At 40.0% G+C, this 15811-nt stretch overlaps 1 protein-coding gene across 2 annotated transcripts in view; it reads right to left on the reverse strand.

Moving 5' to 3' along the window:
- LOC126091445 (RCC1-like G exchanging factor-like protein) overlaps positions 1–15811 on the reverse strand; it is a 149855-nt gene that overhangs the window by 106491 nt on the left and 27553 nt on the right. For both annotated transcript variants that reach the window (XM_049907062.1, XM_049907063.1), the window contains exons 2-3: positions 6025–6188; positions 5768–5931 (exon numbers count right to left, since the gene is read on the reverse strand). In XM_049907062.1, the coding sequence (XP_049763019.1) occupies positions 5768–5931; positions 6025–6184 (324 nt within the window). In that variant the 5' untranslated portion in view covers positions 6185–6188. The remainder of the gene's footprint in view (positions 1–5767; positions 5932–6024; positions 6189–15811) is intronic.

Below are 15811 nucleotides of genomic sequence, written 5' to 3' on the forward strand. Positions count from 1 at the left end.
TCTTGGAAAATCTTTTCTTTCTCTATGAGTTTTAACTCATAATTAGAGGAAAGTGTGCTTTTAGATGACACAACACTGTTTTCGGTTTTATCTTCTTGTAGTGATGGATTAACCTCCATTTTAATTGCCTTTAATGTATTCGATATATGCATAGAAGATACTGTGATTTTTTTAACCTGCCTTCTTTTGCATGTGCTTGGTTGAGAAGAATTTTTCTGTTTTTGAATTTATATTGAAGGTCAAACTCTTGAGAACAAAGAAAAAAGATATTTAAAATGTTGACAGCTGTGTAGATTCAAAAATGGCTCTGAGCACTATGAGACTCAACTTCTGAGGTCATCAGTCCCCTAGAACTTAGAACTACTTAAACCTAACTAACCTAAGGACATCACACACACCCATGCCCGAGGCAGGATTCGAACTTGTGACCGTAGCGGTCGCGCGGTTCCAGACTGTAGCGCCTAGAACTACTCGGCCACCCCGGCCGGCAGCTGTGTAGGCCTTCTACAATTTCTTGCCAATGCAAATGGTACTCATTCTGTAATTTTTTTTTTAACTGCTATTTGGCAAACTCTCTACTCCACACTGGATGTTAGTTTGAACAGATGACACACGAGGAGTTAAATTCTGTTCTAGCTTCATGTATACATTACATTGCTCAGATATAGACAGCCTATTATTAGACACGGTGTGACAGCCAGTTACACCAGTGTACAAGTTTACGACACCAATGGCCTTGCCATGGTGGCAACACCAGTTCCTATCAGATCACTATAGTTAAGCACTGTCAAATCTGACCGGCTTGGCTAGCACTTGGATGAGTGACTGACTGGTCTACTGGGTGCTGTTGACAAGTGGAGAGCAATGAGCCCTTCTAAGGCCAATAAAGGAGCTACTTTCTGAGAATAGCAGCTCCATTCATGAAAACTGACAACAGCCAAGAGAGCAGTGTGCTGACAACATGCCCCTCCATATCTGCACCCAGTGATGCCTATCGGCTGAGGATGATACTGCGGTCAGTCAGTACCATTGAGTCTTATAAGGCATGTTCAGAAGCAGTTTATTCCCTCTCTTTCTCACAAGGTTAGGAACATGGTGACCTACAATAACATGAAGAAATCCTACCTTATGCACTCTACTAACACTGGGAACTTGAACACAATATGATTACAGCTATATTTTATAGTACTTCATTATAGTTATTCATTTGTTCATTTATTCATAAACACACTGTGCTCTGTCAATCCTGCTATGGAGAAGGCCTTCAGGAGTGAGGAACGAGTCAAGTTTAAATGGCAATAGTTAAAAAGAAAACCATCTTTTGCATGCTGCATGTTAAGTTTTTTATTTAACTTGTATATCCAGATGTGTTTCACCTTATTTACAAGGCATCTTCAGTGGGTGTTATGAAATATTACATTATTTTTTTGTTTTTGTTTGCATACATAGGTTATTGTTTGCACATATAGGTTACAGATTTAAATTTTATAATAAAATGGAAAGATACTTGCAGATAAGCGTCTAATTAATTATTTGTAAGCCAAATAGCTTTCTCTCATATGACAACACTGTGTGGTTCATAAATAATGAATTGGATATGATCTGTAAATACCTTTCCACCTTCCTATAAAAAACAGCAGTGAACTGTTTTAAATCTGTAACCTACACTATGTGATCAAAAGTATCCGAACACCTGGCTGAAAATGACTTACAAGTTTGTGGTGCCCTCCTTTGGTAATGCTGGAATTCAATATGGTGCTGGCCCACTCTTAGCCTTGATGACAGATTCCACTCTCACAGGCATATGTTCAATCACGTGCTGGAAGGTTTCTTGGGGAATGGAAGCCCATTCTTCACAGAGTGCTGCACTGTGGAGAGGTATCGATTTTGGTTGGTGAGGCCTGGCACGAAGTCAGTGTTCCAAAACATCCCAAAGGTGTTCTATAGGATTCAGGTCAGGACTCTGTGTAGGCCAGTCCATTACAGGAATGTTTTTTAGTAACCACTTCGCCACAGGTCATGCATTATGAACAGGTGCTCTATCGTGTTGAAAGATGCAATCACCATCCCCGAATTGCTCTTCAACAGTGTAGGCCTGTGCTGCAATAGTGCCACGCAAAACAACAAGGGGTGAAAGCCCCCTCTGTGAAAAACATGACCACACCATAACACCACCGCCTTCAAATTTTACTGTTGGCACTACACATGCTGCCAGATGATGTTCACCGGGCATTCGCCAAACCCACACCCTGCCATCGGATTGCCACAACATGTACCGTGAATCGTCACTCCACACAATGTTTTTCCACTGTTCAGCTGTCCAATGTTTATGCTCCCTACACCAAGCAAAGCATCGTTTGGCATGTATCGGCATGATGTGTGGCTTACGAGCAACCACTCAGCCATGAAATCCAAATTTTCTCACCTCCCAGTGTCATAGTACTTGCAGTGGATCCTGACGCAGTTTGGAATTCCTGTTGATGGTCTGGATAGATGTCTGCCTATTACGCATTATGACCCTCTTAAACTGTCAGTGGTCTCTGTCGATCAACAGATGAGGTTGGCCTGTACGCTTTTGTGCTGTACATGTCCCTTCACATTTCCACTTCACTATCACATTGGAAACAGTGGACCTAGGGATGTTTAGGAGTGTGGAAATCTCGTGTACAGACATATGACACAGGTGACACCCAATCACCTGACCACGTTCGAAGTCCAAGAGTTCCGTGGAATGTCCCATTCTACTCTCTCACGATGTCTAATGACTACTGAGGTCGCTGATATGGAGTACCTGTCAATAGGTGGCAGCACAATGCAACTAATATGAAAAACATATGTTTTTGGCGGTGTCCAGATACTTTTGATCACATAGTGTATATTTGCAAATGAAAAAATCATGTCTTATTTCAGGACAGCCACTGAAGATGCCTTGCAAATAAGGCAAATGCCTCTAAGTGCAGAAGCTAAATAAAAAACTTAATGTGCAGCATGCAAAAGGCATTTTTCTGTTAAACTACTGCAATTCATATATAGAATTTGTGAAAATGGCCACCACAAGAAAGTTGAGTCAAGTTTACATTACCAGGCAGAAGCAACCAATGCTGGATACTTCCGTAAAGTACACTAATAACAAATTATGACTAGTGTTAATAAACTCAAACTGATAATTATGGTACCAATAATTACTTCTAGATTGCTTTATGTATGTGCATTACAATAAAAAGTTACTTTGGGGAAAAGCCACTATTCATTTTCCTACTCTACTCACCTGCTACTTTTAGCTAGTACTTCAAGAAAAGCATTCATGTAGCTTTGCACAAACCACTATCAACTGTCTAATTACATCTACATCTACATCTACATCTACATGGTGACTCTGTGATTCACACCTAGGTGCCTGGCAGAGGGTTAATCGAACCATTTTCATACTACTTCTCTGTCATTCCACTCCCGAATGGTGCCTGGGAAAAAGGAACACCTAAATCTTTCTGTTCGAGCTCTGATTTCTCTTATTTTATTATGATGATCATTTCTCCCTACGTAGGTGGGTGTCAACAAAATATTTTTGCATTCGGAAGACAAAGTTGGTGATCGAAATTTCTTAAACAGATCTTGCCGCAAAGAAAACTGCCTTTGTTTCAGTGACTGCCACCCTAACTCGTATATCATATCAGTGACACTCTCACCCCTATTGTGCGACAGCACGAAACAAGCTGCCCTTCTTTACACTATTTCTGTGTCCTCTGTCAATCCTACCTGGTAAGGATCCCACACCACACAGCAATATTCCAGCAGAGGACGGACAAATGTAATGTAGGCTGACTCTTTAGTGGGTTTGTCGCATCTTCTAAGTGTTCTGCCAACAAAGCCCAATCTTTGTTTCACCTTCCCCACAATATTATCTATGTGGTCTTTCCAATTTAAGTTGGTCGTAATCGTAATTTCTAGGTATTTAGTCGAATTGACAGCCCTTAGATTTGTGCGATTTATCATATATCTAAAATTTACTGGATTTCTTTTAGGACCCATGTGGATGACCTCACACTTTTCTTTGTTTAGTGCAAATTGCCACTTTTCACACCATACAAAAAATTCTCTCTAGATGATTTTGTAATTGGAATTGATGGCCTGATGATTTTACTACATGGTAAATTACAGTGTCATCTGCAAACAATCTAAGGAGCTGGTCAGATTATCACCTAGATCATTTATGTAAATCAGGAACAGCAGAGGGCCTATACACTAAATTGCAGAACACCAGATATCACTTCTGTTCTACCTGATAATTTTATAAACTGTAACCTCTCTGAGAGGAAATCACAAATCCAGTCACTCAACTGACATGATACTCCATATGCACACAATTTTATTAATAGTTGCTTGTGAGGAACAGTATCAAAAGCCTTTTGGAAATCTAGGAATATAGAATCGATCTGAGATCCCTTGTTGACACCACTCATTACTTCATGGGAATAACGAGCTAGCTATGTTGCACAAGAATGATATTTTCTGAATCCGTGTTGGTTATGTATCAATAAGTCATTTTCTTCAAGGCGATTCATAATGTTCGAGTAAAGTATATGCTCCAAAATCCTATTGCAAATTGAGGTCAGTGATATGGGTCTGTAATTCAATGGGTTACTCCTATTTCCTTTCTTGAATATTGGTGTGATCTGTGCTACTTTCCAGTCTTTAGGAAAAGACCTTTTGTCAAGTGAGTGGTTGTATATGATTGCTAAGAAAGGCGCTATTGTGTCTGCATATTATGAAAGGAATCTGATTGGTATACCACCTGGACTGGAAGACTTGCCTTTCTTAAGTGATTTGAGTTGTTTCACAACTACTTTTATGTCACGCATGCTAACAGCTGTTCTGGTTTTGAATTCTGGAATATTTACTTTGTCTTCTTTTGTGAAGGAATTATGGAAAACTTTTTTAGTAACTCTGCTTTAGTGGCACCATCATCGGTAACATTTCCATCACTATCGTGCAATGATGGTATTGACTGGTTTTTTGCCACTGGTGTTCTTTACATATGACCAGAATCTCTTTGGGTTTTCTACCATATTTTGAGGCAATGTTTCATTGTGGAAACTATTAAAAGCATCTCGCATTGACATCTGAACTAAATTTCGAGCTTCTGTGAAACTTAGCCAGTCATGATCTACGGGTTCAAATATTGCAGTTATGTGAATTTACAATCCTGAGTCAAAATAAATTTTAGATGGAGTAGCTAATGAAGTATTCTCTTACTTTGTTTTTGAATGGTTGAGGATTTTCAATCTCCTACCTGATGCCCAACAGTAACCAGTTAAAACAGGTCTTAGCAACAGACTATAAATCTCCATTCTGATCCCTATAATGGATGCATAATCTTACTTCTCACTCTGTCCTCATCATCTCTGGACTGAAGCACAGTGTGTACCAATGTACTGTTTTTGACCTCTTACTCTCTCTGAGACTTCCCTTTTCCTCTTTGTATCCCCTTTATCCTCACAAGTGGGTCCCTCTCAATGAGTGATCCAAGAGATCTCTCCTTATTTTTTAACCTTCACCAACCTATGTCTCTGTTCTCCACATGAAAAGAACTAAAGTTCCAAAACCTAAGACAGTTTCTTATACTACGATCTTTTATATGGGTCTGTTGGCAGTACTAAAATTTTTGTCTCTTGAAGGCAAGTACTGGTCAGTGATCCTTTCTCGTAATTTTATAGTTTCCTCAAGTGAATTTTCCTTTATATACAAAGCTTACAGTTACAATATTTACCTTGTGTTTCTCTGCAAAATGAAGTCTGTTTGGATGACGAACACTTTTTAGAGGTGTCCTTTTACTTTTTGTGCATTCCAGTGCATTTCCCAATTCTCCATGCTCTGCCAAACCCCATACATAGACACGGCGAATACCCCTGGAGCTCACAGGATACTGAAACACTAAACACTAGTTTCAAATATGTAAACAGTTTATAAATAACATCAATCAGTATACTATATTACAGTGGCACCAGTATTAATTGTAACAGCTACCTGGAAGCAACTTTGATTCTTCTTCATTTATAGGATATTTCCTCTTCACAAAGCATTGTACACTTGTTGTAAAATTTCTTGTTGCTATGTAGGGCTGACTCAACTCTTTAGAAACTGATCTGATGAACACACTGACCCCTTTTAGAAACAATAAATCCATTTTTCTGAAAAAAAATCATGCACATCTTAAATTTCTGAACACATATGAAAGCATATTCAAATACCCGGATTAAATTTAAATTTTATTTGCAAAATTATGTAGCTAATTCTGATATAAAGATTTTGGCATAGAATGTTAACAGGAATTTTGAACAGTGGTCCTCAGAATGGCTACTAATGCACAAAAAATACCGGCTAAATGAGTATGCCTTAGGAACCTATCAAAGCTTTTGTACTAAAATAAGTGATTGCAAAATCAGAATGGAACCTTTAAGCTATCAATTGTTCTGAAAAATAACTGGCACATATTTATAATCTGTTAGTTAATTAATTTTTATTTGATCCAGTAAATCATTTTTTGTACATTGTTTGAACATATGATACAGGACAAGTCAGGGTAACACAATTACTTCATGATTATAGTAGTTATTAAGTAAGAGTACATGATCAACACAGCCAAATAATAATATTAAATGACATGATAAAATTAACAATATTTGATAAATAAGGTTTACTTGATTATGATGTTCCCAAATAAGAATTGTTTCAAATTTACATTACACGAATTTAATGTCGCTATGCATTTTAACTAAGAAGGCACACAATTATACCACATAACTGCAGTATGACATATTTCTCTTTTATATAAATTTGTAACTACCATGTTTACGTGTAGGTTAAGCTTCTGCCTAGTTTCATATGAGCCAAACACATAGTTATGTTTGAAAATGTTTTCCTTTTTTTAAGATGTACCCTTTTGTAAAGATTTGTGTTTCATAAACATAGAAACTGTGCAGAAGCTGTATTTTCGGACTTTTAAAAAATGCTCTACAGGAATGCCTGCATTTAGCTCACTTTTTAACTTGAATTGTTAAAGTGCATTTCCCGTTTAAAAACCTCGTGAATATGTATGCTATCATTAGATGTCAGATATATTTCGAATCAAAGAAATTCAAGAGTCATATCATTATTAAGAAGTTATATGACTCATATAAATATTGAACTACAGACTTATAGCACTGCTATCACATTCTCTTAAAATATGGCAAAGATCTAGGAAGACTGGGGCCACCAAGATATACAGGGTGTATGTGTAATCAATGTAGAAAAATGAAAAGGCTGGTAGTGTGTGTCATATCATGCATATTTCACATAGCAACCCTTGTCTGCAGTCCTTAGCATATGGTGCCAGGCGTCATTGAACAGTATCATGCGTCACTATGATGGTAGGCACATAACATGCCATTCGAACTGTCACGATAGCAGGTCTGTATGGCAATGATTTTATTACATTTATGACATCGAGGTAAAAGAGATGTCAGGTTGAAGTTTTATGACCTTTATTTGCAAATGGTGTAGTCAACATAGTTGCAGATATTCCAGGCAGGACAACACTATGGGTTTTCTGCCTCTTATTGGGACATGAACACATGGCTTGTGGCTGTGCAGATACCTGTTTGATAGGTGTTGCATAGAGGGTAACACCTGTGCACATTGTGGAGTCTGGTTTGCCATGTGTCATTTTGTCATCAAATGGGGACACTCTTGTGTTTGTTACTGTGTGAAGCACACAGGAAATGGAGCTCTATTCTTGGGAAGAATGGGCAGACATGCACTGTGCTTATGGAGCTGCAGATGTATGCTCACACTGCCCAATGTTTGAACATTTGGTGGTTTCCAAATCATCGAGTATCAGATCGACACACATTTACTGTCATCCACAGGTCCTATAGAGACATGTTCACTTTAAGTATGATTTCCACCGCCACGTTCTTGTAATGACCTATTCTGAAAACTGGTGTATTCATTTTGTGTTACAGGTGTGAAGGCCTGATAGACATGGTTATCAATGCACAGTACTTACAAGAGGACTTCAATAGGAGGCATTAGCAATGCTGGAAAATACAAGCTCTTGGTGCACTGCACAGGAAATGGGTGTAAGCCAATCCACAATTTGGTGTGTGTGGCACGAAGATGATTTGCACCCCTGCCATGCCTTTGGAAGGTTGAAACCCTTAACCCAGATGATTTACCACATAGACTGAATTCTGTCACTGGTTTTTGCAAAGGTTTGCCATTCAACCAGACTTTCTGGACCGTGTACTTTTTATGGATGAGGCATCGTTTACCAGAGAGGGTAAAGCTCTGCCAGTGTTGTTGGAACATGTCCTTCTCAACGTGCGACGGTAAATGTGGTACTAACACAATAGTGCAATGCGCACTTCACACATGCAGTGTGAACACATTTGGATGAAACTTTTGGTGTGAACTGGATATGGCACAGTGGGCCAGTGGCACGGCCTGCATGTCCCCCCCCCCCCCCCCCCCCCCTCCGACGTGACACCCACAGATTTTTTTCCTCCTGGCACCACCTGAAATTTGTCGACTATGAAATACCTATTAAGACTGAAGAAGAGCTGATACTTCACATTAGGGCAGCCTCCTATGCAATTTAAATTTTGCCAGTAGTGTTTGAAAGAGCACAAGTCAGTCTAGCATCTTTGCATGGCGTGCATTCAAGCAGATGGGTATAATTTTGAGCACTTTTTGTAACTGTTTTCAAATAAAGGTTCTAAAACTTCAACTCGACTTCTTATTTAACTTGATGTCACAAATGTTGCCCAGCAGACCAGCTATCATGATGACTCAGATGGCACATTATATGCCTACCCTCTTGACAGTGTGTTACATTGTTCAATGATGTCTTGTCTGTATGCAAAGGAATGCAGACACGGGCTGCTATGTGTAATATGTTTGTTATGACCCACTCTACCAGCACTCTCATTTTCTACATTCATTTCAGATACACCCTGTACATGTTTTAGTAAATACTAGCTAGTTAGTATTACACAACAAAATAATATCTACACCCATGGTACACTGTAACAGGAATTTGTACAAAAATACCCTCAGTAAGGTCAAAACACCCATATGAATGACTGAAACCTTTGGCATGAAGTCTCGGTTAAGGCATGGTGGAGTTCTGTCTCCTCTTCTTTTCTTTACTATAATGAATGAGATCAACAGAAAAGTACACTAGACCATGTAAGATACCTTCCTTTTTATACCAGTTAACTGGAAATGTTTCAATTTGGCTGTTTGATATTTTTAAAGCCACTGGATATCTAGATTAGCCAGTCCCTTGAGAAGCAAACTTACTCCCAAGGTACATGCGTTGATAATTACAGTTTCAACCATGTAGCTTATGCACTATCTATACCATTTAGACTAACGCAAAACAAGCCCATCCAAAAGTTATGAAAATGATTTAGGTTATAAATTAGATAACACACTTGTACATAACACTCAATTTTATTTATTCCTTGATTGTGAATCACTTAACAAGTCTTCTAACCAAACTCACATTACACCTGCATATACTCATCATTCACGATATAAAATAACTTAGCCATTGCCATTCTTCTTCTGTACAGTGACATTTTCAACATTAAATATTTCATAACTGATAAATTAATATTTTTAACACAATTTCCACAATTGCACTCTCATACATATTCATGTCCTGCTCGCGTGGTGACTCCAGGTATGGCTCGAGAGCGACTGACTGCCTAATGCCAACAAATCTCTAGATGCCCACACACCCCTTCTAGAACTATGGCGCATCACCATCAGTGTTGCCACTGTGCTGCAGCAAAAACACACCCTGAACTGTACCAAAAAGCATAAGGGGCAGATTCAATCTATTGAATACTGGATTGACATCTGTACCCTTACAACCACTGGATGTAAAAAAATGAAAATCATTTTATTTGCTGATGATGTTTGTCTATGGGGCAATTCTAAAGAAGGCCTTTAAGAGCAAATAAACACCTGGGCAGAAGCTGCTCAATTATATCGTCTCATCTTCAGCCACAAGAAAAGTGAGGTGATGGTAGTGAAAACATGTGGACATCCAACAGGACATGTTGAACAAGAAGGGAAATAGCTACATATGAACCATCACCTCAAATATTTTGGCACTGTTGTCTCTGATACTGGCTCTATACACACAGAAACCGCAAACAGAATTCAAGCAGGTAGCAACTTCTATCAAATAGTTGAGAACCTAACACAGAACAAGGAAGTACCACTAAAATGCAAGAGACTCTTCTTTGAAACCTGAAGGGAGCAAATTTACATTCCCTTCTATACACTTATGGGGCACATATGCCTAAGTGGTGTGCTAGTTAATAAAATAGCAATACACTTGCTGGAAGTGCTGCATGGGCTCGTTCTAGCATATTAACTGAAAAGCTAACGGCTACAGTAACATTCAAAACAAGCTAATACTTCTTACTTGAGATGGGTCTGGACTGAGCAGACCATGGGTCGCTTGCAACCTTTGTTCGGAGTGATCTGGTGGTGTGGAAAAACTGCTTCAATGGCACGCTTGGCAGCAAAGGAGTGCCAAAACAGCCGGGGATAGAACAGTAATAAATCAGCCTGGTATTCCTGGTGCACACTGCACTTCACTGCGCTATTTGCACTACACTGTACACAATATTCCAATCACTGATACTGGGAGGATGAACCAGGAGTCCAGTATCAGGATTTGTACTCCTGTAGTCAGTAGAATCACCTCAAGATCACCTCGTGGAAAAAACGTGGTAGCATTCCTCTCATTAAACAGACAGTGACAGGACGATGACGAGGAGTGTGGGATAAGAACTGTGTGGTTCACACATACCACAGTGAAATGCAGTGGGTGACGATGTGGGCCATGAGGTGTTGTGCGGGTGGGCTAATGAGAGCACAGCCGGGGATGTTGCCTCATTGGAGCAGAACAAGAGACCTTCTGAGTGACAGTTTGGTGTGTCCAGTGTCCGGAAAGCACCTAAGTTCTCCCTCCGGCGGAAGTGACCAGTGAGGGTGTTGGGGCTGGTTTCCAATCTACGCAGCCCATTGTCTGCTGCTACAGATGGAGGTGAATCTTGCAAATATAGATTCTAACAAAGGATGAATGGGCCACAAAATAACAAATCACTCACCAAATTAATGCTGGACAACAGCCAGTGAATAGTAATACCAAACAAAACTAGATCCTCACTGTGGTACACAGAAGCTACCACCCCACAATGTACCTGTGCTCACTGCATGCCACAGAGCACAGCATTAGCACAGGCCCACAAATGGCTGCTTGGAGCACTGAGCAAGGTAACTTGGTCTGATGAGTTACAGCACACATTATTACACACTTATAACGTATTACGTGTCCCAATTGCCAACAGGGCAGCATTCATGCAGATGGGTGGTGGTCTCGTTGTGTGAGGGGTTTTCATTTTCATCACTGTATTCAGTCCAGGGACTAGTTTCCACAGCCTACCAAGCTAGTCTCTGATGTGGTAGCATCATCATCTCTGTATAATTACTGCCACCTACATCCATTTGAATGTGATTATGTTATTTGAGCCTTGGTCTCCATCTGCAAATTTTACCCCCCACACTTCCCTCCATTATCAAGTCAACTATTCCTTGATGCTTCAAGACGTGTTCTGTCAACCTATCCATTATTTTATACCAACTGCAATATACATTTATTTTCTCTCTGATTTGATTAAGTACTTCTTCATTAGTTATCTAAGCCAGCCATCTAATCAATAGCATTCTTCTTTAGCATCACATTTTAAAATCTTCTATTCTCTTTTTCTAGACTGAAATTTTCACTCTGCAGCAGAGTGTGTGCTGATACAAAACTTCCTGTTAGATTAAAACTATGTGCCAAACTGGGACTCGAACTCAAGATCTCTGCCTTTGACAGGCAAGCACTCTACCAACTGCACTACCCAAGCACATTGTTTCCAGACGGTTTCATCTTGGAAACACACATAGGCTGTGGCAAAGCCATGTCTCTGTAATATCCTTTCTTTTACGAGTGCTAGCCCTGCAAGTTTCACAGGTTTGCTTCTGTGAAATCTGGAAAGTAAGAGAGAAGTTACTGGTTGAGGTAAATCTGTGGGGACAGTTTGTGAGTTTTGCTTGGGTATTTCAGTCGGTAGAGTACTTGCCCACGAAAGGCAAAGGTCCTGAGTTTGAGTCTCGGTCCAGCACACAGTTTTATTCTGACAAGCAGTTTCTTATTCTCTTCTCCTCTATACACAGTTTATTGTCCACATTTTACTTTACATTGCACACAAATACTTTCACAAAGATTTTTTAACAAATTTATTTTCAGTGTTAACATACCTCTCTTTTTCAGAAATACTTTTTTTTGCTATTGGCAGTCTACATTTTACACCCTCTTTACTTTTGCCATTGTCAGTTATTTTTCTGCCCAAATAGAAAAACATTTCTACTTCTTTTACATTCTAATCTAACTTCCACAGGATTTCCTGACTTTACAGACTGGCTTCTGTACCAGTTATAAGGCTTCTGCCTAGGAAATTCAGTGAATGTGTCTATATTGCAAATGGATTGTTGGCTTACCTCTAAAGCAGTTACTGTTGTTTTAAGTAAGCCACATTGACAGTAATGCACTTCTGGGTATGACTGTACAAGCCCTAGAAACTCCTGGACTAGTCTTTACAGAAAGCTTTCAGTTGGGTCATAACATTATGTTGGATGTAGAAAGACCTCTGGCCCTTCAGGACCGATTTCAATTTGGGAAACAAGAAAAGATCCAGGGACAACAAATCTGGGGTGTAGGGTGAGCAACTGAGTAGGCCAAGAATTGCTGCACCAGGAAGGCAGCGTATGGCCAGGCATTGTCATGGCAGAGGGTCTAGTTGCCTTGTTTAGCAAACTGGAGGGGACCCACTTGATCTGTTGCAGCACACATTCCATTATTTCCATGTACATTTGATGTGACGATTTCGCAGAGGAATTCTTTATACTCTTTATGGATGAGACTCTCAGAATTGTAGAACACTATGAGCATTGTCTTGATACAGGATCTGTATACCTTCTTGTTGTTTGGCAGATCTGAGCCCTGCCACGATGTACCTTGATGCTTGCCTTAGCAGTCACACCTCAGACACCAAGTCTCATCGCCCGTGATGATAGTTTTCAGTAAATTTGGATCTTGATCCACTCCGATGGTAATGTCTCCACAGGTGTCAAGCTGAAATTGTGTTTGTACCAGAGTCAAAATGTGGTCCACAAACTGGAAGCAAGATCCTGGGTCATTGTAAGGTGGACTTCCTCTGCTATCATTCACTTTGTCACATGACTAACCTGGGACAAAAGTTCCTTCACTTTCTTCATGTTGTCTGGGATGCAGGCAGTTGCAGGCTAGCCAGTTTGGGGAATGACTTCCATGGTGTCCCACCTTCTTGAAAGCATAAACACACTTCAATGTGATACCACATTTTTCATAAACTGTTGTCAGCATTTTGTATGTCTCTTTAGCTGATTTTCCAAGTTTGAATCAGAGGAGCATATTTGTTCACTGATCCATTTTGGGTTTTGATTGCATACACTACAGCTTCACTCTACAATGTGTTGCTTGCACACGAGAACCACACTCACAGCACCACTGCTCACGAATTTGCTCCGACATGCCTCAACCTCTTCACCAGAGAATTTGGCGGTGACACACTCTTATGACTGTGAGTAGTATGATGTCAGTTACGGAACTTTTCGGACAGAAGTTATAGATAAGCTTTTGCCCCCCCCCCCCCCCCCCCCCCCCCCGTGATGGCTCTAGAATTTCAAAGAGTGTAATATCTTCAACTCTCTAAAAAGCTTTTTATCTACAAGTGCTATAACTGTAGCTTTGTATTTTTCAATCTATCATTTGAGGTAAGCTGTAAGATCGATACTGTCTCATGTGTTTCTGAATATCCCATTGCAAATATTTCGGGAAGCTGCACTGCATGCATTGTAGAGAAGAAATTAGCATCACTGTCTGACATTCTGCAGGTCACTAGATCAAATTCAGTCACTGGCAAATATTTGTTATATAGTACACGGTATACCACTCAACCCTCCCTGATTTCAAAAACCCAGGAAAAAAAAGCCACAGTAGATATGACAATGAAAAATGCACCACATTGTAGAGCATCACAGAGAATTTATTTATTTATTGTCAATACACCTCGAGATATGAACCACTTATAGCACCAAGAATATCGAGTCTATATTCAATTTCTTGCCAAGTTCTTTTCCTCCCCCCATGAACCATCATGGACCTTGCCGTTGGTGGGGAGGCTTGCGTGCCTCAACGATACAGATAGCGGTACCGTAGGTGCAACCACAATGGAGGGGTATCTGTTGAGAGGCCAGACAAACGTGTGGTTCCTGAAGAGGGGCAGCAGCCTTTTCAGTAGTTGCAGGGGCAACAGTCTGGATGATTGACTGACCTGGCCTTGTAACACTAACCAAAACAGCCTTGCTGTTGTGGTACTGCGAACAGCTGAAAGCAAGGGGAAACTACAGCCGTAATTTTTCCCGAGGGCATGCAGCTTTACTCTATGGTTAAATGATGATGGCGTCCTGTTGGGTAAAATATTCCGGAGGTAAAAAAGTCCCCCATTCGGATCTCCGGGCAGGGTCTACTCAGGAGGACGTCGTTATCAGGAGAAAGAAAACTGGCGTTCTACGGATCGGAGCGTGGAATGTCAGATCCCTTAATCGGGCAGGTAGATTAGAAAATTTAAAAAGGGAAATGGATAGGTTAAAGTTAGATATAGTGGGAATTAGTGAAGTTTGGTGGCAGGAGGAACAAGACTTTTGGTCAGGTGAATACAGGGTTATAAATACAAACTCAAATAGGGGTAATGCAGGAATAGGTTTAATAATGAATAAAAAAAATAGAAGTGTGGGTAAGCTACTACAAACAGCATAGTGAACGTATTATAGTGGCCAAGATAGACACGAAGCCCACGCCTACCACATTAGTACAAGTTTATATGCCAACTAGCTCTGCAGATGACGAAGAAATTGAAGAAATGTATGATGAGATAAAAGAAATTATTCAGGTTGTGAAGGGAGACGAAAATTTAATAGTCATGGGTGACTGGAATTCGACAGTAGGAAAAGGGAGAGAAGGAAACATAGTAGGTGAATATGGATTGGGGCTAAGAAATGAAAGAGGAAGCCGTCTGGTAGAATTTTGCACAGAGGATAACTTAATCATAGCTAACACTTGGTTCAAGAATCATAAAAGAAGGTTGTATACATGGAAGAATCCTGGAGATACTAAAAGGTATCAGATAGATTATATAATGGTAAGACAGAGATTTAGGAACCAGGTTTTAAATTGTAGGACATTTCCAGGGGCAGATGTGGACTCTGACCACAATCTATTGGTTATGAACTGTAGATTAAAACTGAAGAAATTGCAAAAAGGTGGGAATTTAAGGAGATGGGACATGGATAAACTGACTAAACCAGAGGTTGTACAGAGTTTCAGGGAGAGCATAAGGGAACAATTGACAGGAATGGGGGAAAGAAATACAGTAGAAGACGAATGGGTAGCTCTGAGGGATGAAGTAGTGAAGGCAGCAGAGGATCAAGTAGGTAAAAAGACGAGGGCTAGTACAAATCCTTGGGTAACAGAAGAAATATTGAATTTAATTGATGAAAGGAGAAAATATAAAAATGCAGTTACTGAAGCAGGCAAAAAGGAATACAAACGTCTCAAAAATGAGATCAACAGGCAGTGCAAAATGGCTAAGAAGGGGTGGCTAGA

Source organism: Schistocerca cancellata, chromosome 1, assembly GCF_023864275.1.
Source record: "Schistocerca cancellata isolate TAMUIC-IGC-003103 chromosome 1, iqSchCanc2.1, whole genome shotgun sequence".
Lineage (NCBI taxonomy): Eukaryota > Metazoa > Arthropoda > Insecta > Orthoptera > Acrididae > Schistocerca > Schistocerca cancellata.